Raw genomic sequence first — 25,190 nt, forward strand, 5'->3', positions numbered from 1 at the left:
ATAATCCATGCAATCGTAGATTTATTTACCCAATAGGGAATGAACTTTGATCTCCGGGACGTACAAGATCGCTAGGGCCAAAAAATTTAAACTATAGTTCTTGACATCGAATGGTACAGATTAGTATAATATTGTGCGTAACAGCAGTTTCTTTTGCTAGATCCTTCAACCCTGGTTATTTGAAATGGTTTAGAAGTAACCTGTACAAGCATCCTATTTGCACGCGTAGCATTTAATCATGATGTTTTACAGTTTCGATGTTTAAAAAATTTAGTCAGAAAGAAAAGAATTTACAAATATTTTCATATAATATGCAGTGAAACATCAAATATAAAATGGCCTTTTTTTATTTCTCCAAGCTAAAAATTATACAGCATTGATGATGACATATCTTATACAGATGATAATTAAATTGAGCATCACATACAATGATGGCCTTTAGCCAACATGTGTTTACATACTTACATACTGTACATAGTTTACATGTTCGAAGAGAGTTGTATCTTAAATGTAATGAATCTATTTTAGGAATCAAAATATAAAAGCAATACTTAACGAAAACGAAAGAAAAATGTTTCTATGTACTTTTATATTGGTTTTAAGAGTCTATTAATAAATAAAGGAATAAAAGAGAGAGAGAGACAGAAAGAGTGCACCCATTTATCACAATGTTGAAAGGTAACTAAATCTTTGTTTCTTGTTATAAACAATCACATTTACAAAATATGCTTAAACAACACCCGCTAAAATAATAAAATAATACTTATTGCTTTATTTTATATGGCATTACGTTTAAATTTCCCAATTGTATTTTTTTATTCGTATAAAAGGTATTTAAAATTTAATTTATATCTTTATCAAACTGTTTTCTGAGTACCGTTTTATGTAACAGTCAAATCATTTCATAAGAAAAAAATGAGGTTAATTTAATGAAATTAAGAATGTAATAGTATGTCCCAAAGGGAAAAAATGCAACATACAAAAATAAAAACATACTAGGCAAATTACAGCTCTAAGAAGCTATTTTCTTAGGCAACTAAAAACAAGAAGGGACGTTTGAAAAACACACTCTTGGTAATTAAAAAAAATGCATTTCTTCAAATAAAAACTGTATACAAGAAATTCTTCAGAGTAATTAAAATCTGTTCTATAAACAAAATACTTTCTCACGATTATTTACAAAATCTCCTTCCATTTACATACTGACAGATAAATGCTCATTTTAAAGTCCCGTTTCTATTGTCATATGTAAGCCTTCTGTGCTGAAATATCCATCACTGTTTTTGCTGTCGGAATCATTATCATCTCCAAACCCATCTGGATCATAATTTGGCAAAGTCAGAGGAACCTGGGAATCTGTATGCTTGGGAGCATGGCTCTCCACCCGATGCTGTTGTAACTTAGGGCCCCAGTCCGCCGTAGGCTTCGAGAGAGTTAGTATTCGCTGAAATAGATCAAGAATCAGCTATTAGCTCTTTTATTATCCAATATTTCACTTCTTTTATTTTTGAATAAGCTATTTGATTTCCACTGTATTACAAAAGTACCCATCATATTTTTTCAGTATCTATCAAATTCTTTTCATTACAAACATTTCTTTTTTTAGAGGCCATCGTGAAATTAGAAAGAAAGCATGAGTCGGATCGGTTTTTGATAATTCTTCACTATTTAGAAAGGAAATTCATTCCCCATATAAAATCCATTTAATATAAAGCAATTATAATACTCAAAATATGTGAATAAAAAAACAAAATTTATGGTTTCACTCTGAGAGTTGTGTGTTTGAAGTCGAAATTTTATTCCTCGAAAGTCAGTTAGGATAGCTTAAAAGGCACGAAATCTTCAAGGAGAGACACACAAGCGATATGACAGGGCGTTCATTAGAATGAATGCAAGTATTTTTTTTTTTCTCCCTTGATTCAAAAACACAATTTTATCGAAGAGAAAACATGACTTCCTATGCTCACAAAAATACACGATCTCAGAAAAATGTACTATCTTAAAGCATCCTTCTAATATCGAACAAGCATATACCATTCCTTGGCTATCATAGAATTAATTAAAGTTGCGTTTTCATTATTTCATTATACTCCGTATTATTAGGACATTGATTAAACTTAATAAAAGTGTGTTCACATAGTTATGAGAGAAAGTGGGGCATTTTGAAAACCCCCAAATATTATACGATAAACTCATATAATAAAAGGTTATTATTTAAGGAACATTCAAGAAGAAATTCATAGAACTTGCTTAGAATCAAAATTCGAATTGAAAGATGTAAATGTTTGTGAAAGTAAATTATAATTACTTGAATACCATAATCTTTTGTTTTATCACTATAATTTGATAATTTTTTCTTGTATTTTTATAAGTATTAGTGCTTTGGGGGCATGTGAATAATTTAAATGTGTAATTGAAAGTTATATAGATGATGATTCTTCTGAACAGCAGATATTTAAGCATGCGTTTCTTCTCTGCTTGTAGTGTACGGGAGATTTAAAGGATTGTTATTACTCTTTAGATGACTCTTTTCTTTTTCTTTTTCCTTTTTAAGCAGTGATATTTTAATGAAACGAAGTATTCAAAAATTAAGTGAAAACAATTTTTATAAACGCACTTTTAAATTTATGTAATAAAAAGCAGAATTACTTCATTTTATTTATTTTCTATTTGTTAGTTTTTAATGTATAGTTTATTATTACAAATATTATAGAATCTTGCAATGATTTTCTTGAGTTTCATTTCTAGTAACTTCACTTGTAATGAAAATTAAATTAATAGATTGAATGATAACAAGGAACTAAGAATAATAAGAAGTTAAAGAAATGTATTGCTGTCGAGAATACACAAGTGTCAAACTCATCCACACCAGAAAGAGATGAAAAAAATCGATTACAAAATTCTGTTATAAGAGTATGAAGAACTGAATGGAAAGAAGCTTCCAAAAATAACCGATACTTACTGTTTTAATAGGTCCTTCAGCTTTATATACTTTGTAAATTGCAGTGATAGGAATAGCGCTCACGGAGAAGAGAGACAAAGCCCAGCCCATTCCTGTAGCCCAACTTGGAAAGACGTAATCACCATATTCCGTTGGCCGCATATCAATCCAGGTAAACACCAATATGAACTAGAATTAAAAAATTTTTTTTTTAAATTTAAACTCGTGTAGAATTTTAAAACTTATGTTCAAAAATCTTAAGATTACTATAAGCTTTATTGTAAAATCCATCTATCGAATGACATGCGATTTTGATTCTGTCTAATGGTATTGTTATCTTTTCCTGTTGATATTTATAATGAAATTTTCAGCTTTAGAGTGCTGTTTGTATACAATGCATTTAAATGTTTACAGTTTACAATGATCCTAAAATATAAGCAATATTTTAAGTTTTAAAAGATATTACATGAAAATACCTCATTATACTTGAAAAAAAAAATACCTTGAAAAACAACAACAGTTGTCTTTTAGAAGGTAAAAAAAAATTAAAGCATTTAAATGTCATTTGTTATAACTTCATTACATTGGTGTGAATCCACTTAAATGACTAAAATGTTAGTTTCAAGTTAAAATAACTGGGCAATGGAGTAACTAAGATTATGTTTAAATATTTTGATTAGTTAGTACAGTATCATCAGTTAAAAAAAAGGCAACTTACTGTGATCAAAAGAGGTACAATGAAACGAAAGATTATCCTCCAGTACTGATAAGGATAAGGATATTTCCCCAACATGACTCTGATGTCCATCAAGAATCGTTCGATACCTACAAATGAAAAATTATTATATGCATTATTATATGCAGATATTCACTTGAATCCAGCAATTAGATTTGGATCTAGACACTCAGCTTTTTGACAAGCATAAATTGGAATTCGGTATTCTTGCACACTTTTATTTAACGTAATTTATTCTTATAAAAATAGAAATTTTAAATCGTTTTTATTCCTTTTCTGATGTGCTATATTTAAAAAAAAACTGTGCATTTTTGTATTCTTGTTGAGCATTATTGTACTTTAATATTTCCAGAATTTAATTGCCAGTTAATAGTTAGTTTAATTAAAATAAACTGACTTTCGCCACCAGGTAATGAATTTAATAGAAAATTAGCTTCAAGCTATTTTTAATACTGAGTTGTAAATTAAAAATTAAAAATAAGAAAAAATTAAAATTAAATATTTTTATTATTTTGTAGGCTTATTAGCGGCGGCGTCCTGGCCTAGGGGTAGCGCGTCTTCCCCGTGATCTAGGCGTTCCGGGTTCGAGTCCTGTTTCGGGCATGGTTGTTCTCTTCCTTGTTTTCTCTCTGTGAGGTGCGTGAATGAGCCCCCCCCCCTGTAAAAAGGGGTTATGCAAGCAAGCAAGTGTGTGTGCGCAATCTTCATTTGAGCTAGAAGTGAGACTTCTGCCCTCGGGTGCTCAGGGGTCGTTACCTGCGCAAAATTTGGCTTAAAATAGTCACACGACAAACAAACAAAAAGTGCTTATTTGGGCTTTTTTTCTTAAATTTATTATTGGCTTTCTATTTATTTTTCATTATTCTTCTCTAATATTTGCTTTAAGAAATATTTCAGAAGTTTTTGTCCCATTTAATTTTTTTCTTTATTTTTTTTTAGTTATGAAAGATAACTAAGAGAAAGGCAAACTATTATTTTCAGGAAAAAATGAAAATATTTTATTTAAAGACTTGTGCTTTATTGTGGAATAGGAGGAGGCAAGCAAATAATTAAGTTCTGACCCTATCGGTACTCGTCTAATGTTGATTTTATGTTTATTTTACTCAACTGAAAACATAATAAACGTTGCTCCTTTAATTCAGCTGAAATAGTTAAACATCTGATACTGAATGCATCAGTTTTCATATATAAAACGTCCCGTTTTTAGCTGTGCACACTTGAAATCTAAAAATATATCTTTTGTAACTCTAATCATGAGCACTAATATATTCCTAATATTTATTACTCCGATGATTAATTAATAATAATTATTTGCCTCGATGAGCACTGATATATTTATAATATTTTTAGAACTTAATCATCTGTTAATGATTAATTTAATTAAATTTTGATTCTGTAAGAATGCCATCACCTGATTAACCTTTTTATGAAAAAAATGACTAATAAATGATGTGTATTGTAATGAATTATAAATTAAGTACTTAAAAGTAGAAAAATAAAAAAAGTAAAATAAAAATAATTTCTACTTTCTAATACGCTAGTAAAGCTGTATTTCAAACACCTTTTTTTATTATAATCGAATGCAAACCTAGAATAGTCCGATGTTACCAACAATACTATCAAATAATTTTGGTTTTACATCTGTTTCAGAGAGTTTTCGAAGCTTTATTTAAAGCTGATTAAAATTATTAATATTTCGTTTTCTTTAATTCATTTATTAAAAGTTGTACTACAGTTATAACAATTTTATAACTTTCTAATAGTTCTAACTATTCTTACGGTAAATATAAATTCTTACCATATACCCATGATATAACCAAAACTTCAATTAAGCCAATCAAAAGTGCCGAAAAACTTGCTGCGTAATTGTCCATTAACTGCAATAAATACATTCCTCCCTGAAAAAAAAAGTATCCATAAATAAAACACAGAAACATCGCACATGAATTTTCAGTTGCTCTCTATTGCAATTATAATAAACGAATTTTATTATAGCTCATTTTTAAATAATTTTTTTTTTTTTTTGTAATAAAGGAATACTTCTTCAAAGGCTACTCCGAGGACGATCATCCAATCAACTAACTACGATTCTTCGAAGATGCCATTCATTGGATTGAATGAACGAAATGGAAGGTTTCCTAATTCGGCCAGCTTTTATCGCAGAGATTTTTTGCTTAAAATTTTAAAGAGCGATGAACATTTTATCAAATATGAATTATCTGACAGGGAGACTGTATAAAAATTTAGAATTCGTTTTAGCAGCACATTCAATAACGTAAAATAAAATTATTTGTATCTTTTAATACATTTTTCCAACTAAAACCCTTTCAGATTTTAAAGAAATTAGCTATTTAGCCACCTTCTATAGTGAGTTCCCTCCCACTTCGATTATTTTTCATTTTAGAGTGGGATGCCAATGCAAAATTAAGGCAGAATGAGTCGGATTCACAAACTAAGGAGTCGGATTCAAACTAAGAGCTAGCGACCGTTACTAGATATTCAGATTCACCTGAAGAGCTAGACTGAATTGGTTCACCTAAAAAAAGATTAAGATATTGAAGACTCTAACGAAGAACAAAGCAATAAATACTATAAAAGTTCTGAGTTTGGTATGAAAAAAATGACATGAAGAAAAAAGTCGAATTCATTAGATATTATGAAGCTATCGTTGTGGTTCTTTTGACATGCGTGAAAGCTAAATTCTTTTCTTCCACGTAACTCTTAATTATTATTCATATGCCTCGCTCTATAACAAGGGTTGAGAGTCGATGTCAGTGAAAAGAAACAAGAAACTCAGATGTGGCGGAATTCTTTAGAGCTTTGCTATTAAAAATACATTTTTTAAATTAACTTCCAATGAACTCTCAATGTTCTCATATTGAGAAATGACGAAAAATGAAGCTTATGTTAGATGAAAGATCATAATTTTAAGATCAATGGGAAACTCAATCTACTTTACTTGCCAGCAGAACGCTTTATATGCACTCCATGAAAATATATTTCATTTAGAATGGAAAGAGATTTTTATAGATTCACTTTCACTCTTCAAAATTTCAAATAAAAAATATAAACATGAAATTTTTGAGTTGACATTTTCAGGTGTTACAAAATCTCATAGAGTTTACTTTTTTCACTTTTTAAAGAAGAAAAAAGATCCATCCTTATTGAATTAAAGTTAGTTTTTGTGATGGGTTTCTTATAATGAGTGGAGGATTCTAAACGTTGATTTACTTACCTTCGTACATATTAGAAGACCTAAACAGAACATGACGAAACAAGCACTTGATAAAACCCAAGGCTTCCGTCGCTGCAATTTTTCTGGCCAAGTATCAACAATTGTTGTTACAACAGTCTCAACAATGGTAAACTGAAATAAAGAGAAAAAAAATCAGAGCATTATCTTACCTTGCGTGATTTTTTTTTATTTTTTAACAGAGTTGTTATAAATGAATCTAAAGAATTTAGAGCTTACATTTTTTATTAAAATTGTTTATTAAAAAGCAATAATGCTTCTATTTCAAATAAATTGTTTTATTAACTGATTATCAAATTATCCAAATGTTAATGTAAATGATACAAGTACGCACTTATAGGCAGTCAGAGGGCATCAATTAAAAATCAAAAATTAATATTGATCTTCATTTAACTTAGATGTTATAAAAATAAAAAAACAGTAAAGACGAGAGAATGTAATCATTAACGAGCCTTATGGTTACTTTAATAAATTGCATAACGATTGTATGGTGATTTCATTACCCACTCGTTGTCTGTTTTTCTTTTGTTTTAAACCTCATAATGAATATTTTCTTTTTACTGACTTAACTTGACTCGTTTCGTGCTTGTAAAGATGGATTTTCCATTCCTTTTCTGATGTGCCAGAGTTTTACACTTGTATGATCTCGAAGATTCATATTTTCTGCGATTAATGAAAGGTGAACGGCATCCGCTTTATTATGGACCTTAGAATCGATGTGTAATCAGATGAAACTTTCCCAATTTCAAAAATGAAATTCAACAATTACTCCTTTTAAAAATACATTTAGTATGAGTCAATTTTATTTTTATCTGTCATTAATATTTGTTTTCCTATTTCTTTCTATAACCCTCATTAAACCCCAAGTACTTGTAAAAAGTTTAATTTTAAGAAAGGTTAAAAGTGTACAGTTTTACCCTCAAACCACATTTTTCTCGTAATTTTTCTGCATAAAATTACGAACTGTTTTTACTGTTGCGGACTGTTTCCTACTTATATGAAACACTTGCCAAACGCTCAAATACAGAAATACTGTACCTGAAAGAATTTCTATTTATGTAACATAATGGATAATTTTTCTGCAAAAATGCGCTGAATAATTATGGGTACGATGTCTACAGTGTCTCAAAAAGTGGAACAAGTGTTTATTTCCTTATGCATTGTACCTAGAAGTATGCTTCCAGTTACAAAATTCATTAAATAAGGCAGGTAATTATATGTATATAATTATATATTCAATCTAATTTAAATTCTAATTAATTCCCGATTTTCTAAATCTTAAATTAGCCCATACTTTATTCTAAAAAGTTCTCTTATTTTCTGATCCAAAAACATTAAGGACTTTTCTCTTGTGTCCTTATCTGAGCAGATGCATTTCATCGGTTCTCCTCAAGTACAAACCATGCCTTCTCATAGAAGGAAAATTGAAGTTAATTCTAATTTTGTCTTCTCTTCGGCTACTCCTCTGCAAAACTGTGTTACATGTATGCGCTTTGAATTATTTAAAGATCAATAATAAAAAAATTAAAACTTTTTTTATACAGTCCTCATAGTATAAAATTTTCAATTAGTAAAAAAATGTTTTACATTAATCTACCCACACAAAGTTTCACACTTTTCTCTGAAAAATTTGTTAAGATATTAAAAGGTAAACGTTTTGATGTAGACCATTTTTTGTATCTTTGGCTAATGTTTGAATGAGTCTTCCGGCGCACATTTCGGGGAAAATACACGTATTCCAAAAGGTTATTAAAAGGGCAAAATCAGAAAATAATCATGCATTTATTACTAAATTTCAAAAAATGTTCAATAATACTTTAAATGAAGTATTTACAAACTTGCCCAAAGCTTGTACTAAGTTGAATTCATTAAACAATACATACATATACAAGCAGCTGCTTTCCGTTTACATACAACATGAGCCATCAAACTATCAAAACCCTCCTCGTTGCAGAAATATGTAATTTTTTTCTTGGAAAGCTTAATATCACTCACGTAATTATGAGCAAAGAATTTTTTTCCTTGTACGGAATAGCATTATTTTTCAGAGGTACCTTAAATGTTCAACTTCCCAAGTTTCTCTTATCTGTATTACTCCGAAGTTGCAATTATGAACCACTCAAAGTGCACAACGATATGTGTGAGTAGCAATTTTTTTCAAGCCAATATAATATTTGGTTTACGACATTTTTTTTTTTTTTTTGTATTTAATAAATTTGCGTTTCTAAAACAAATACTTTCATGGACATTCGTGTTTAGCCCTACTAAATTTAGAAATTAAAATATCTCAGCAAATTTTGTTTGAAAAGAAAATGTGAAACTCTGTGAGTACATGGCTGATCATTTTATTAGCTGGTACTTTTTTACTGTAGGGAGACAGTATGAAAATTCAATTTTTTAAAATTTTATTATCAACCTTCACAGAATCTAAAGAATTTTCATACAATTTCCAACCTTATTTAATAAAACTTTATAACTAGAATTGTACATCTAGATGTAATATTTAGGGAAATAAAGGCTTGTTCCTCTTTTTAGAGACACCTTATAAGTCGCCATAAAATACTTTATCTATTTCGTATCATTTCTCTTTAAATTCGTGTCCTTTCTATTCCCTCCCTCTCCTCCGCATTATGCGCTAGTGTCTTCTGAAGTATTTCTTATTTTACTCCTCAAAAGAAAATGAATACTTTTGGTTTTCATTTTCTCTACCTCTACAACAAATATTAACAACATTATTTGATATAATTTGCATATTAAAAATACTCACTCATTTTTGCTTCTGCATTTGGAAGAAGAATGTTGAAATTCTCCGTTTTTTCTTATTAGGAAGAATTCAAATTACACAATATTTCTAGAGATGTAATGTTAAAATTTATGTTTCAGTATTTACCTCGGGGCAGTATTGCGGGATAACCTGTCATCTTACGGGAAATCGGCAAAACTTCAAATGCTTCTTTCATAAAATTCTATTTTTTCATATTGTAGCAATCTTTTTTCAAGTGAACTATATATTTAGTAATACGTCGGAATTTATTAACCTAGTTTTATTTTAAATTTACATCTATATTCTTGAAAGAACAAAGAAGAGGAAATATTGGTTTTTCAAATCATGTGTTTTAGAAACCTGAATATTTTTTTTTGTTGTATTATTTTGGTTTGATAACTGTTTGATGTCAGGAGCTTTTGGATGTTATTATTTTGAAATTTTCAACAGGAAACTGAATGATCGGAATGGAATATTATTTTTTTTATTTTGCCTTTTGAGAAATCTTTAAAATATTTGGTGCTAAAACGTTTCCCGTTTTTTTTAATGATGTAAGTATGTCGGAGTTTGCCTTTTAAATACAAGGTAAGTGGTGCCCAAATGAAAATGGGGCTTTTGTTCTATTCTACACTGTGAAATTTTGAGATTTTACTAGTAAGTGGATGTATATATCGGGGGATATTGGTGGTTTTGTAACTTTCGAAATATAAATGAGAACAAAGTATTGTGCTATGGAAATCTGTAACTAGGCTCAGGGCATTCATTTTTTACAGGCATAAGTACATATCACGAAGTGCAATTTTTCGATCGACTTTTACACTAGCGACTGAAATCGATTTGGTCAGCTGTGCTCATATGTCCATGATGGCAATATTATAAAATCTGCAATATCATTTATACTTGGATCGACATATTTTAGTATCAGAGCGGTTTATGGTAATATATACAATAAATATGATAAAAACCGATTCCAAACTTTTCGTTCTAAATTTTTTTTATTCCAATGAAACATTTGTTTTTTATTAAAAAGTAAAGTATAAAAGATGATGTTCTTATAAATTAGAGGAACAAACTAGTTGGATTTCTCTAGGTTATACAACTCTAATCAAACTACAAGTTGGAATTCTTATATGCATTCAGAAGTATTTGAATTAGACTCATCTTTATTCGAATATTTTTCCTTAAAATATCGAAATTAAGGCTTATGAAATATTTATATAAAGCAATAAAAAAATTATCTCTCCAAAACTGTTCTGCCCCAATCACACATTTTCACGGGTTATTTATCATAAAAGAAATGTTCTGCACTTATTTGAAAAACAGAAGAAATGAAAAAAAATTTTTTTTTAGAGAAAATGTGTAATTTGTATTGGTTATTGTTAAGAGTCAGCTGTACTCACACGAAGACTCGAAGTGAGCAGTGAAAATAAATCGAAATAGAGGACTTGCAACTTTTATAACGGAAGATTATCCGATTGAAAATTCGTTTAATAAATAAATCTATAAATTAATACTTCTTATTAAAATCTCGTCTAAAACGGTTTGTAGGTGAATGAATCAAACGCTCAAAACAAGTAATGTTTTGTCTCCAAACAGGCGTAGCAAGCAGTAATCCATTTTTTTACTTGCACAAGGCGTTAATAGAATTGATAATTATCGTCGAATAAATAATGTGGTTCGCCCGAATGCATATCACATAAAGTAATTTTTTTCGTTGGTGCAGTGATTTTAGCCATAAGCATGGAAGCATAGATCACATAAGTTTGTGTAAAGTTATTAGTGTGAACTTCCGTTTGAATTCTTTGCATTTCGCTAGCTATTGAAACAGAAAGAATTTTGCTTGTATTATGTTACCTGAGTCCCAAGTCCTAAAGTCATGAGCATAAGAAAGAAGAGGAAGGACCAGAGTGGTGAAACAGGTAGTCGAGAAACAGCTTCTGGGTATGCAACGAAAGCCAGGCCAGCACCTACATGATAACATGAGTCAACATTTTCAAATAAAGATAAGTGTTTTTGTTCCTTATATCAAAATAAACAATTTTAAACATCATTAGTACTCATCTAATGAGCGCTTTTTTTTTTCGAAAGACATCCGTATTTTGACCACCTGATGCAACTAAAGATAACATAACCCGTGTGAGCTCAGACAGTTATTATTTTCGGTTGCACAGCCTAGCACTGTGAGCTATAGTCATGTTTAGAGTATTTAAAAATACTTCATATATATTATAAGCATTACATAATTTTTGTAGGGTAATAAACATTATAAATAAACTTTTAAAATTTTGGAAACATTATCAAGAATAATACACTGAGTAATTAAAAAATAGTGCCAATATTACAAAGGGCTATAAACATTTATTTTATTTCAAATATTGATTTCAACTATATGATTTGCGGAGCAGTAAATGGAAGTTCGCTAATTGTTGTGTAAGCTCAGTGAATTCGTTGATGCACGAATTCATTTGTAAAAATGGCGATTCATATAAAGAAAGCATTCTAGGTTTTGTGAAATATCGTTCTGTCATAAACAGTGTAGTGAAAAGTTCGTCTGCGATACTATCACGGATATATACCAGCATACGCAGTCGAAACAGGACGCGCGTGTTAGCGGCTATCCATGACATTCATTGCAAGTCCTTCTTTTGGAAATCGGCCAGAGAGAACTGAGGAAAGTGATGAATTTCACAAACTACTACTCAAATACGTTTCCTTCTAATATTCTGTGTAAATCTTTTGTATTAATGTATATTAATTAGTTATCGTCATTTGCAATCAGTCTCTAGAGCAATCAGAGTTGCTCTGTATTTAAAAATGAATTTTTAAAAAATAAAATTAAGCATCCAAGTTTTTAATATATATATATATATATATATATATATATATATATATATATATATATATATATATATATATATATATATATATATATATATATATATATATATATATATATATATATATATATATATATATTACATAACAATGCAAATGCTTCAATTTTCAGAATTCACATCTAGCATGATAATTCATGAGCTAGGAGAAAGTATTATTAGGGGTTTTTTTTTCAAAATCTTATACAGAGAATGCATAATAGGGCGGGTCGAAAAAAATCATCTTTTTTTCATGTTACCATTTCGCAAAAGTTGCGAATTGGTATATTCATCTACCAAATGGGACTTAAAAGTCATAAAAAGTAGCAAAATTTGATTCTTTTTCATTAATATTTAAAATTTTAAAATTTCTCACCATTTGTTTATTATAGTTCTACTTGTAAAGCATTTAACCTCTTAAGAGGAATAAAATTTATTTATCGTAATCGGTCTACGGTGAAACATGCCCTTCAAAGTAAATAAAATTAAAAAAAACCTTTAAAATTACTTCAATATGTAATTTTCAGCTCCTAATCCTCATTAAAACCACCATGCCTCATTTTGTTAATGAATCAAAATAATTTCATATAAACACACAGCAAAATATTAATTAGATCTAAAGAATCTCTTCATTTATTTTTATGTTTATGGTAGTACATTACAAGTCTAGAATATCATTTACTAGCAAAGGATGAACCATAGAATAAAGAAAATAACAAAAATATTTCAAGAAGAAATTTTAGCTATTAAAAAGCTTTATGTATTTTGAATTTTTGCACGGATCTTCTTTCATCTGAAAGTTTCATCAGACGATATCTGAAAGAACTTATCAGGAACTTTCTTTTCATCAGATAATATCTGAAAGTCTGATTGATGAGAAAACCTAGGCATTATATATCTAACCCACTTTATTAATCAAAAAAACTCAGTAAGGATCGAAAGAATCTTCTCAGTAATTCTGTCGGCAAAATATAATTAAGAACTGGTTATCTGCGATCTTGGAAAGGTGTGTGGAATTTCAGGTTAATAGCAACTGGAAATGAAGTACTCAGATGGCACTAAATTGAAAAAAAACTCCCACAATTTTGAAATAGTCCACGTCTTAGTTGTTAAATATTAAAAGCAGGAAATACTTCACAAAGTCCAAACTCCATTGGAGAAGAAAAGTTGTTTAGTGACATTTTTTAAAATTTACTTAAAATAATTGACCTTTTTAAAACAATGTAATTGCATCATCAATATAATGAATTTTTCTTATGCTGAAAATATGATATTGATCATGATAATGGATAATAGAAAATCATAGAACTAAGTTGATTGATTGAGTGGAATTTAATGACACGAAAACCATTTTTGATCATACTACATCATATATATATATGGTTATATTGCCTAAAGATGTAGAAAAAGTTTCAACATTTTCAGAATTATGTAAGTCAAACGAAATGCGATTGATGAAAATCTAACGCAATGCAGTAAGACAATATTTCAAGAAATTTTTTGAAATATCAAGAAATTAAAACGTAAATCATTATTTTTTACAAGATATCAAAGTATTTTAAAAGTTAATATTTCCTTCACAAATGCAAACTTATCGGACTATAATTTAATTTTTAATGTTCATCTGAATGTCAGCTTTTTACACGCGTCGATATTTGGAACATTTATTTTTATATCACATAAATAACCGCCGGTTAAATTTTGAGCCATTTGTAGATTGGCTCTATGCTCTAAAATCATGAATTATTTCTTCGGGATCACAGTTCCTGAAATCATCAATTTCTGATATAATTGTATGGTTAGGAAGCGAAGTATCTATAACACTGAATCTAGCAGTGGGGAATACCTGATGATAACTTGATGTTTTTGGGTACAGATTTGTTGGTGGAGGAATTAAAATATTTATTGGAAACTGTAACCCGATAGTTGGATGCGTTTTCATCAGATTTAAATAATGGAATCCTCCTTGACTTTTTCTTTTTTGGATGACGTGCATAGTTATAAATCTTATTGTTAGTAAAAGTTTTTTAGAAGAAGGAGTACAAAACAGACCTGTCATACGAAAATCTATTTGGGTGAATTCTTTAAGAATCTGGACAAATTTATTTTGTACGACAATCACGGTAAAGGATGAGAATTTTTTTGGTAGACACAGTTTAACTGCTTCTACTTGTGATGCATTTCTGTTGTTCTTAGTTTTTCAATTTGATTTTATTGTAGCCACTTTGGTCAATGCTGAAAGATCGTTTCATTTGTCTATTTGCAATTTTAGCTTTGAGTGGCAGTCTGAAGTACTCTAACAACACTGGTCCACTGATGCACATCTGTATTCATTTGTAGCATGAAAACTTTCTTTTCATACGCAATGGTATATTGCTGTACTCCCAGTTTTTGTACTTAAATAGTGCTCTAACCATTATGTATATGAATAAATAGCACTATGTGGAAATAAAAACAAGCAGAACTTTACTTGCCTTTCAAATCCGTTCTTTTTGTTATCAGGGTAACTTTATCGTAGTTTCGAAAAAAATGTACTCACCTAAGAAATTAAGATACCGAAGCCAGCGTATTTTCAAATAAAAAATTTGGAACCATAATTATACAAAAACATAAAACTGACAATTGTTACCTTGTGCTGCAACTTGGTTAACAGAAACTCCAAGTTCGTGTGCCATGAAACCAACTATGCTAAAGATTACAAATCCAGCAAAGAAACTAGTTCCACAATTTCCAAAAACAATGAATAAGGCATCCCTATAAAATAAAATATACAATTCAGACTGAATATGAGATATGAGGATGTGTTGAAACATTTGTATAATATTTTGATAATAAAGATGCAATTTCATAATTTATCATTCGGACAAATGATTGTAAAAATCCAACAGTACAAGCCAACATCGATGGCCCTTCTTTGATACCGTCATTTGCTTAATAATAAAAACTTTCCCTTGATTCCTCCTGCATTTGTTGGATTACGTACATGTTTTAAATGAACAATGTATAGAAATACATATCATTTATCAAACAGAAAGATTAATTTGATTTTAAAGCAAATAAATCATTTAAGTCTACTCATTTATTTTTATTTTATAATTCCAAATTAAGCATTCCAAAAAACGATTCTACAGATAATACTTCAAACTTATTATTAGAGTCCATATAGCGTTCATGGACTTCAAGGACAACTACAATCAAATCATGATTAGCGTTTAGAGTTTTACAATTGGGCCCGACTTCAGATGAAATCAAATCTTTCTTCATCAGACGTTAAATAATTTGGACAAACGAACGTCGTTTTAATCGAGACAGTAGCATCAATTATCAAAGCGGCACTTTTCAAAAAAAAACATTCTTCTTATAAGAAGATCATCAGTTATAATTTTCCATAAATGTGTGGAGTAGTATTTTAGATTCTTTGGTAGATCTTATTTTATACAACAGTATTCTAAATGGGAATCGATATTTTCAGTTAGTTTTGAAGGACATTATGTCTGAACTATTTGCCATTTGGCAGTACATTTACAGGTGTGGTCACTACTAGATGGTGCTCATCCTCATCAAATATCAGCTGTAAGATGATGGATAAATGCTGAATTCCTTGATAGGTGGGTAGGTTTACAATCTGAATTTATGTACGAAGGTTGCTGAATTTATGTATGAAGTTGCTTAAGTTCAGGGTTTAAAATGTCTGCTGTAGAGGCAGCAAATCTTTGTCGGCGAATTAAATAAACCTGTCTTGATGTATTAATTAATGAACTGGATTGCGTATACGCAAGTACTTTTAGAAAAATCCAACTTTGCATATGAGTCAAAGATATTCATTCTGAACAAATTTTTTATGTATTTCAATTAATGCTTTATTTTACAATTTTTCAAAATTTATGAAAAGTTAATAAATACATACATCATTTTAAAAATTATGATTCCAGTCTTTTAATAATATATTATCCTTGAAAAAGACAAGGAAAGATACGCTCAAATACCAGTCTGAGAAAAGGAAAAATGCTCTGAGCCAATAAATTCGCCTTTAAATACTTTTATAAATTTTGTGGATAGAAAAATGTAATTTTGTATGCTTATAAATAAGTGTAAGAAAAACATTTTATTTCTTTGATATTTTTCGCTATGAAGGGCCATTCAAAAAGTTAATTTTCGTCACTTTTTATTATCAACCTCTATTGATATTAAAGTGTTTAAATGCATTTTTGTAGCTTATTTGATGAAACGTTGCAATTGGAACTATATTTATAATAGAAATAAGGAAATAAACGCTTGTTACGCTTTTTTTGGGATATCCCTGTATTATGCTGATGTCTTAAATCTTGTGATCAAAATTTAAATCTACAGAAATGTTATCATTATTTTGTCGAAATTTATGAAGAGAAAGTATTATAATCATTAAAAAATTCGAATTCGAAATTTTGACGGATCTTCACATTTCAGGCCTCAATGAGTCCAAAAAACACAATCTTGGAATTACATCTGTCTGTCTGTGAACATGATAATTCAGAAGCGTTTTGAGCTACACAGATGAAATCTCGTATATGGTTTTTATGAACCAACTTATAGAATTCTGTCACATTTTGAGCGAAATCCGATAAGAGGAAGTCTGCTCGTCTGGCTGTTCGAATAGAAAGTAATATGATGATTACCAAATGGAAAGAACTAGATGGATCAAATTTGATACACTGGTTAAGTATCTAATGTATAGATCAATATCAAATTTTGAATAGAGTCCCTCAAGAGTTGACCGTCTGTCAGTCTGTATTTATGTATGTATGTAAACGAGATAACTAAAAAAGGGCAATGACTTAAATAAATGAAATTTTGTGTGCAATCTTGTGACTACAAGTGAAGATATGCGCCCAATTTTGGTTCCAATTGGTTGGAAAAAAGGTGTCCAAAATACACATTAAGTGTTCTGGTGCCTGTATATTAACTGTATCCCAGTGGTTAATCGCCAAAAAAAAAAATAGCAAAATGTAGTAGGCCTATAACTTTTTCCCTAACTATTGTTCATCAGTGGCATGCAGTTAATAATATACAAGTACGTTTATTAGAGAATAAATGAGAAAGTTTAAGAAAGACTACCACCGCTGATTTTTGATATTGCAGCTGTTTTTTTTTTTCATGATTATTTAATGAACTTCGATTTATAGCTAACGGTTTGAGACAAGATGGCAAACTAGGCAGAAATATTCTATGTTAGTATAATGATTAGTAACTTACCTGTAACAGTTATTATGAAATCTGTTGTAACTAGCCAATGTTATCAATCCTCCCCAACATGGTGATAGTGAAAAGAATATTTGCATGGCTGCATCTCCCCATACCTGAGGAAAGGATTCATGGTTACGAAGATGCATAAGTTGCTCTACATAGAATTGTCTTCGAGAAATTAAAATGTAGTAAGAATTTCGCATATTCATTGCCTGAGTTTAAGGAAATGCAAAGCTAACACAAAAGACTGGATGTAAGTGTTCCTTAATACACATTGTTTCAAATTAGATTCTCTGATTAGTGTGAAAATAAGTGAACGGAACTTTCTTGTAAGAAACATCAATAGTTCTATAAAATTAGTTATATACACTGAATGGTCACGAACTTTTGGTAAATATTTCACACTTCTGTTAATATTAGATTATATTTTTATTTGAAAAGGTTTTCACTTCTTATTGAAAAAAAAAATCTTTTAGAGGAAGGGAACTTCTGTCACACTTAAATTATGTCATTTTTTTATATTTTATCAAACTTAAGTTATTAAGAATATGGGAATTGAAATTTCGAGCATTTTTTATCATCTAAACGGCAATATTTGGTGGCAAAATGCCTAAAGTATCAAGATGAAAAGTACAGATTATTCATCCATAATAACAGGGGGAAATAAATAAGTGGCTAAAATAATTCAAGAATTGCGCAAATACTGGAAATTAGAGGTTCAGCGCAATTTTAAAATGCAGTTATTCTCACACGAATGAAGATAAAATAGTACCAACTGCATGTAAAAATGGATTTTATCTTTATGAAATTTGAATCTATTGGTAGCAAAGTTTATTATTTAAAACACTAGTCTATTCCACCGTTGTTAGATTCCTTACATTAGAAATGACACTAATAGAATGTAGCATACAAATATCGTCTGTAAACAACGGTTACAAAAAAGGGACTGACAGGAAGACATTCGTCCTTCTCAGTGTCAGACATTTATAGAAACAAAAGTGTTTCTGCTTTGTTTGAAAAAATGTGGTTCCTCGTCTCTCATCAGTATACTTGAAAATAAGGTGTACACTGAACATTTGGATGCCATAATAACAATCATTATCTTAAGTAACATAACATTCCAACCACTGAAGAAACATTTGATTATTTAAATTAGGAGCTAAGGAACCAGAAAATTCTAGTTTCGTGACAAAAACAAAAGGAAAAGAAAAATGTTCATTTTCCTTAGGTTCCTTCCAACAGGTTCATTACACAAAATGCAAACAAATTATTTCTGTCTTCGTTTATTTGTGAATTATTAATTTTTTAATTTGCTCCGGGTTGCTGAAAAACTCTGGATACAGGGTTGTGTAATATTTGGCAGCTCGAATCAATCTGTAATTTAAGGATAACTAGTAAGATTGAATACTTCTACTGATTCCATGCAACTTTTGCGATTCTGTGCTTAGTTTTCCGCAGAATAAATAAAACTATTTCTGTCTCTGTCTTTTAAATGAGTTTCAGTTTACATACTGTCAAATTTTAAAATTATTGTATATTACAAAAAAATCCATATATATATCCTCTCATTGTTTTTTCGTTGATATATTACTGAAAAAATTTCCATTCTGGGGATTTTTTTTTTTTTTTTTACTCCTTTCATTCTTTGATAAATGTTTTAGCAGATGAGCATCCGTTAGGGGAATGCCCACCTCGAACATCAATGAGAAGCTGCTATAATAGAAAGCAGGTTCCCCTGGTGGTACAATAATGGTATTATGGTTGGTTAACAGTCCGCTGCTGATGACACGACTTAAAGTCTTGTGCAGCCTGCTCCATATTTGAAATGGATCGAAATGGTTATCAGTTCATGTGTTTTTATCTATGGAGGTTCAGCCATAAGTCTCACCGATTATTCTCGAGATTGCGGGAAGTTTTTCTTACAGCAACATATAGAACACATGGCTGGACTGCGCTATAAGAACTGAATTATTCTAATTTCTTCTCATCTAATCAACATTATTAGCTAAATGACGCAATTATATTTTCTTTTTTCAGAAATCCTATTCCAGCCAATAAACTAAATTATTTTAATATCAAAAATAATATAAATGGAAAAAAAAAACCTCAGGCACAGTTCGGAAAGATTGGATTTATTGGATGTGGATTTATTTCTTACCCGAGCTTCTTTCAGTCTGTCCCATTCCGGTGTGAGGTAGAACATAATACCTTCCATTGACCCGTTTAGAGTCAAACCTCGTATTAAGAGGATGGTGAGAACCAGATATGGAAATAAAGCTGTGAAGTAAACAGCCTGAAAGCAGAAAGAAATATGTTAAGAACATTTATCTTGTTATCAACCTTAGATTTTCTGCGTTTTATTACAGGTAATAAGAATAAATTTCGTATTAGTAAACTGCTAATAATAATTTTTCTAATTTGAAATTAAATATAGAATATCTCAAATCTCAGCCAAAAGTTTTGTTTCCTAAGCAAAGTTTTTGTTTTCTGATGAACAAAATACTATTCTTCAAAGAATACAATAAAATAATATTCTCAATCACAAAGTCTCTAAAGAAATCGATCTCATGAAGAGAAAATTAGTGAAAATGTGTTACATTTTAAATTTGTAGACAACAGAAGTATTTTTGTGAAAGGTTTCCAGAGTAAGAAAGCCATTGCTGTGACATTAATAACTCAAAAATGAATTGACTTCTAGAACCATTGTCTTAGATGTTTCTTAAATGCTATAAAGATGGGAGATAATCTTTAATTTGTTATTGTCTATCGTTAAATGGTAATGTTATCTATTGATTATAAGTGATACTGAGATATAAATAATACAAAGCTTTTTGATATATGCCACAAAATCATCGAATGGAAAAGATGAAATTTGAATGGAACCAAATAGAAGGTAGTGTGAGAAGTTTAAACAAGTGAATGTAGTAAGTCTTGATTTCGCCTCAAGTTTCACCCAAAGTGAGAGAAGATGCATTATAATGGAGTGAGCATTAAATGTTAGATATATCCTTACATTATAATGAGATGAAATTTTGTAAAGTGACATGATGGGCACTTGTAAAGAGTGCTTAGATTTGGGTAGCTTGGAATTGTAATAATATGATTTTGCAGTTTGATTCAGAATTGCGGTATTCCTCCTTCATAATGAAGCTTCAGATGATGCATTAATTAAATATATACATTCAAATGAAATATAAAATTCTAAATAGACAGATTTTCTTAAGGAAATTTGCAGATCACTCACTTTTCCCATGCTCTTGACTCCTTTTAGCAGGCATAAAAATACAAAAACCCAGCAAACAAATAGACAAATGGCTAACTCCCAGCGCATTCCACCCAAATCATGCAGACCCTCCGTGATATCCAAAACAAAATTACTGTAAAAAACATGAAATATATTTCTTTATGATAGTAATATATAAATATAGTGCTAATATATATTAAATAATATAGTGCATGTATATATATAATAAAGCTTAAAAATAATTAAAATTTATTAACTTAAACTTCGAAATATTATTTTAAACTGAAAAGACTTTTGCTCAATTCCATTTTCATTTAGTTACCGATAGGTTAAAAGCTTACGATAAATATAAAATAAGATAAAAAGAAAGAAAATAAATATCCTACTTCTATTCTCTTAAGACCTTAAGATAGAATTTTCGACAAAAAAAAAAAAAAAGATTAATACTCTTGTTAGGTTAATATACAATTATATAGTTAAGTTTCAATTAATTATTTTTTAATTTTGACTTTTTAGAATGTTTATTTGAATGAGTTTTAGTCTAACATAACGATACTCAATTTTAAAAATATGACAGCTAAAAACTACTGTTATAAAAAATAAATTGAATTTAGTTTTACTTTTTTTTAAAAGTGGTATATAATCTGGTTTTACATCATATGAGAAAGTATGATAAAAGTAAGAACTAAGATTATTGCGTGAACTATAAATATTTTAAAGAAATTATTTTCATGAAAAATTTATAAATTTGTCTCTAAACAATTATTTTGGGTAGTTAAAAAATGTATGTTACATTTTATGCTCATTATTTTTGTTTTCTTAGAGCATTCCGTATTTTTGCATCTAACAGAATTTTCATATCTATTTTTTTGAAACAATTAATCAATCGTTGTTTCTTCTTCGGACGCATGCATATAGTACGAGGGTGTATCAATAAATAATTTTGATGCTCAATAATAAAAAAAATGTAATGATAAACAACATGAAATGGAAATTAACGTATTGCCAATTTATTACTTTCCAACATAACTGCCATTCATATTGAGCTATTTGTTCCAGCACTCAATTAGTTTGAAAATCATTAAACATCGTCGGCTGCAAGTAGAGCCGTTGTCACTTGGCCTGTTTAAGGTCATCATCAAGTAAGGTCAAGCAAGTTTCAGATTGCCGAGGAGCCTTTTTATGTCTAAACACATAAAAACCTGAGGGTTCTAGTTTCTGCTTCATGGTGAGTGCTCCAAAACTTCTCAACCGAATCTTTGCAACTTTGTACGAATGATGGGGAATTTTTCCAGAAACTTGCAGGAGAATGAAGCATGGAACTTTCAGGCTTTTTGACTCACGAAGAGGCTCCTAGGAGCTCCAAAGCTTGATTCTGAGAACGACCTCAAGTGGGCTGTGCGATAGCTTTTTATTCACAGTCGTCGGCGTTCTAAGAGAACAGGATTTTCAATTTGATCTAAAACAGGGATAATTGCCTGAGTTAGATGTAACACAGGGATAAATGCCTGTGTTAGATGTCTCATCATGAATGGCAGTTATGTCGAAAAGTACTAACTTGGTAGTAAATTTCATACATTCATTCATTGCATTTTTTTATCATTGTATTCAAAGTTATAGGCATTTCCGTTTTCCAGAATTTCAAGAGGTAATTTCAGTTTCATCTTTATCAATGATTTCTGAGTAATTAGAATTTGTTCTGTAATTGTAATTTTAAGATCTAGAAATTGTTTTAATTTATCATTTATATTAATTTTTGCAACCTCTCTCATCAGACTCTATGCATTTACTCTGTACTAAGATAATAAAAATTGATTTAATAGTATAGTTTTTAATCCGAGGTTTTAATCTATAAAGACTTATATTCCTGTCCATCAAATCGATTTCGCCTATACTTACATTCTATTCTTTTACTATTATATGTCTTTGAACTTCAGTGTATTTTTATTACCTATTATTTTCTTATACCAACGCTTGCAATTACATGTTTTTTGCGCTTCAAAGTTTGAAGAGCTTAATAGTACAGATTTTATATTAAAGGAATTTAGATATTGCAGGAATCCGTGTAGATTTGGCGCATTATCTGCAAACTCTAAGATATCTTAAACATGTCAAGAGCATTGTTGGTTCCAAAAATAATTTGATATTACTGAATGATGCATTTGAAACATCACCAATGTTTTTCTACAACTAAAGTTTTAAATATATTCCGTTCATGGTAAATTTTTATAAATATTTATTATTCAATTTTCATTGAAAATTGATGTCTAGATGTATGATTTGGTTCTGGTAATACAGAATCTACTCTATTAATGTCAGCAGATTTTTCACTAAAACTGCTAATATTAGTTGCAACTTAGTAATTTTATTTTCAAGATCAGCATCATCGTCAAAATCAAAAATATCCACATTTTAATAGCTCTTATATCTGAGCAGCATTTTTCATTACATCCATATGTCGCGATTTCTAAATATTTCTAAAAAAATTGAATAAATTAAAATCTGAACTATTTATTATCACAAAGTTATAAATCATTTAAAAAATAGTGATAAATAGTTATTTTCATTTAGCAAAAACAGATGTTTCAGAGCAAAAAAATTATATGAAATTGGTGCAATCCGTCAAAAAGTATTCGAACATTTATTGCTAGTAATCTACGTAAGTTGAATTCAAGGTAAAACTGTCAACCGATTTGGAAAAATGTTCCCATTCAAAATATGAAAATTGCATTTGCAACAAGAGCCATCTACATATTTATTTTTGCATAATCTTCGAATTTTCTAACTGTAACTCCTAATTTTTCGTCTTTTAACTGATTTTGCATAATGAGAAATCACCAAATATCAAATTTTAGACAAATCGGTTCAAAATATGGAAAGTAATAATTGACAATAATTAATAGTTAATAAGTAACTAATAATTGACAATATAATAATAGCCGATTGTACTTATTTAAAGAAAGATTTAAAATAAATTCTTAGGCAAATATAACATAGAATCTTAATTGCTTTCACGTTTAACTATTGAATAAATTATAGTTTTATTTTCCTAATTGTCTTTTACTACAGGAATTAAATATTATTATTTTCCTAGTTTGGAATAGGACAATAAGCAAAAAAATAACTGTATAGAAAAAGAAACAAAATGTGTCCTTTAAGAGTGAGAACAAAAACACTTTGAAACGAGACACAAGTACATTAAAGACTTTCATGGTGATTTATCTTCTCGTGAATTAGGGTGATTGTTCATAAAAAGGTTGGACTTTAGAATTAATAAGGCATATTTTCATCCATTCATTTCACTAAATCCTGAATTTTTTTAAAAAATTATTCCCTTTAAAGTAAAGACTAACTGTTCGATTGAATATTTTCATTTTGCTTTGTCTTTAAAGTATTATACCTCGTCAATATAAATCTTCTTTTCATTTCTGAAGCTCATTGAAGCTGAAGAGATAGCCACATTCTTCATTATTCTGGACTTATAACATTTTACAAAAAGCTCTATCTTTTATTTGTTTCGTTACAAAACCTCATTAAGGAAACATTTGTGCGAACAGTTTTGCAATATGCTAAATATTTTTTGAAATACTACTCAGCTTGCGTTTATAATATAAATTTTTAGACACCTGTAACTAAAGGTCGAAAAGCAAGTTTTATTTAAAGCACTTACTGAAAATATTCATCACTTGCCGTCTTTGATTTCGATGCAGAGAGCTCTAGATTTTCCCAGGTGGTATTAGATACTTGATACCGTAAAATGCATGTGCCATTTTCTGACAAAATTCCATTAATGGCACTACAATTTTTGGCATCAAATTTCTTACAAGCTGAAAAGAAGAAGGAAAAATCTTTATCAAGATGTGTAAGATCCTTGGTATAAGGAGATGGAAGGTTTGCTTGTCAAATGATTTAGGTTTGCACTGAGCATTTTGTATTCATTTATTTTAAATTTCAAACAGTCTCTCTATGTTAAATATGGTTCTATAGTTAAAAATTACTTATAGAAAGGGTCACTATGGTAACGAGAGTTGCAAAACTATGCGTAAAATTAGTTCTTGATGTATCTTTCAATCAATCTAAGAAACTACATGTACGGGTAATATTTGGTCAAATTCTTCTCGATAATACTTCTGCAGATAAGTCATCTCCCTAGAGA

At 29.5% G+C, this 25,190-nt stretch overlaps 1 protein-coding gene across 3 annotated transcripts in view; it reads right to left on the minus strand.

Annotated features, from left to right (window-relative positions):
• Positions 1-331: 331 nt before the first annotated feature.
• LOC129958502 (sodium- and chloride-dependent glycine transporter 1-like) overlaps positions 332-25,190 on the minus strand; it is a 121,481-nt gene continuing 96,622 nt past the window's right edge. For all 3 annotated transcript variants that reach the window (XM_056071024.1, XM_056071025.1, XM_056071023.1), the window contains exons 5-15: positions 24,705-24,861; positions 21,035-21,167; positions 19,949-20,083; positions 17,800-17,903; positions 15,197-15,321; positions 11,549-11,661; positions 6,913-7,044; positions 5,476-5,575; positions 3,660-3,766; positions 2,963-3,130; positions 332-1,444 (exon numbers count right to left, since the gene is read on the minus strand). In XM_056071024.1, the coding sequence (XP_055926999.1) occupies positions 1,223-1,444; positions 2,963-3,130; positions 3,660-3,766; positions 5,476-5,575; positions 6,913-7,044; positions 11,549-11,661; positions 15,197-15,321; positions 17,800-17,903; positions 19,949-20,083; positions 21,035-21,167; positions 24,705-24,861 (1,496 nt within the window). In that variant the 3' untranslated portion in view covers positions 332-1,222. The remainder of the gene's footprint in view (positions 1,445-2,962; positions 3,131-3,659; positions 3,767-5,475; positions 5,576-6,912; positions 7,045-11,548; positions 11,662-15,196; positions 15,322-17,799; positions 17,904-19,948; positions 20,084-21,034; positions 21,168-24,704; positions 24,862-25,190) is intronic.

The sequence above is a fragment of the Argiope bruennichi genome, chromosome X1 (assembly GCF_947563725.1).
Source record: "Argiope bruennichi chromosome X1, qqArgBrue1.1, whole genome shotgun sequence".
NCBI lineage: Eukaryota > Metazoa > Arthropoda > Arachnida > Araneae > Araneidae > Argiope > Argiope bruennichi.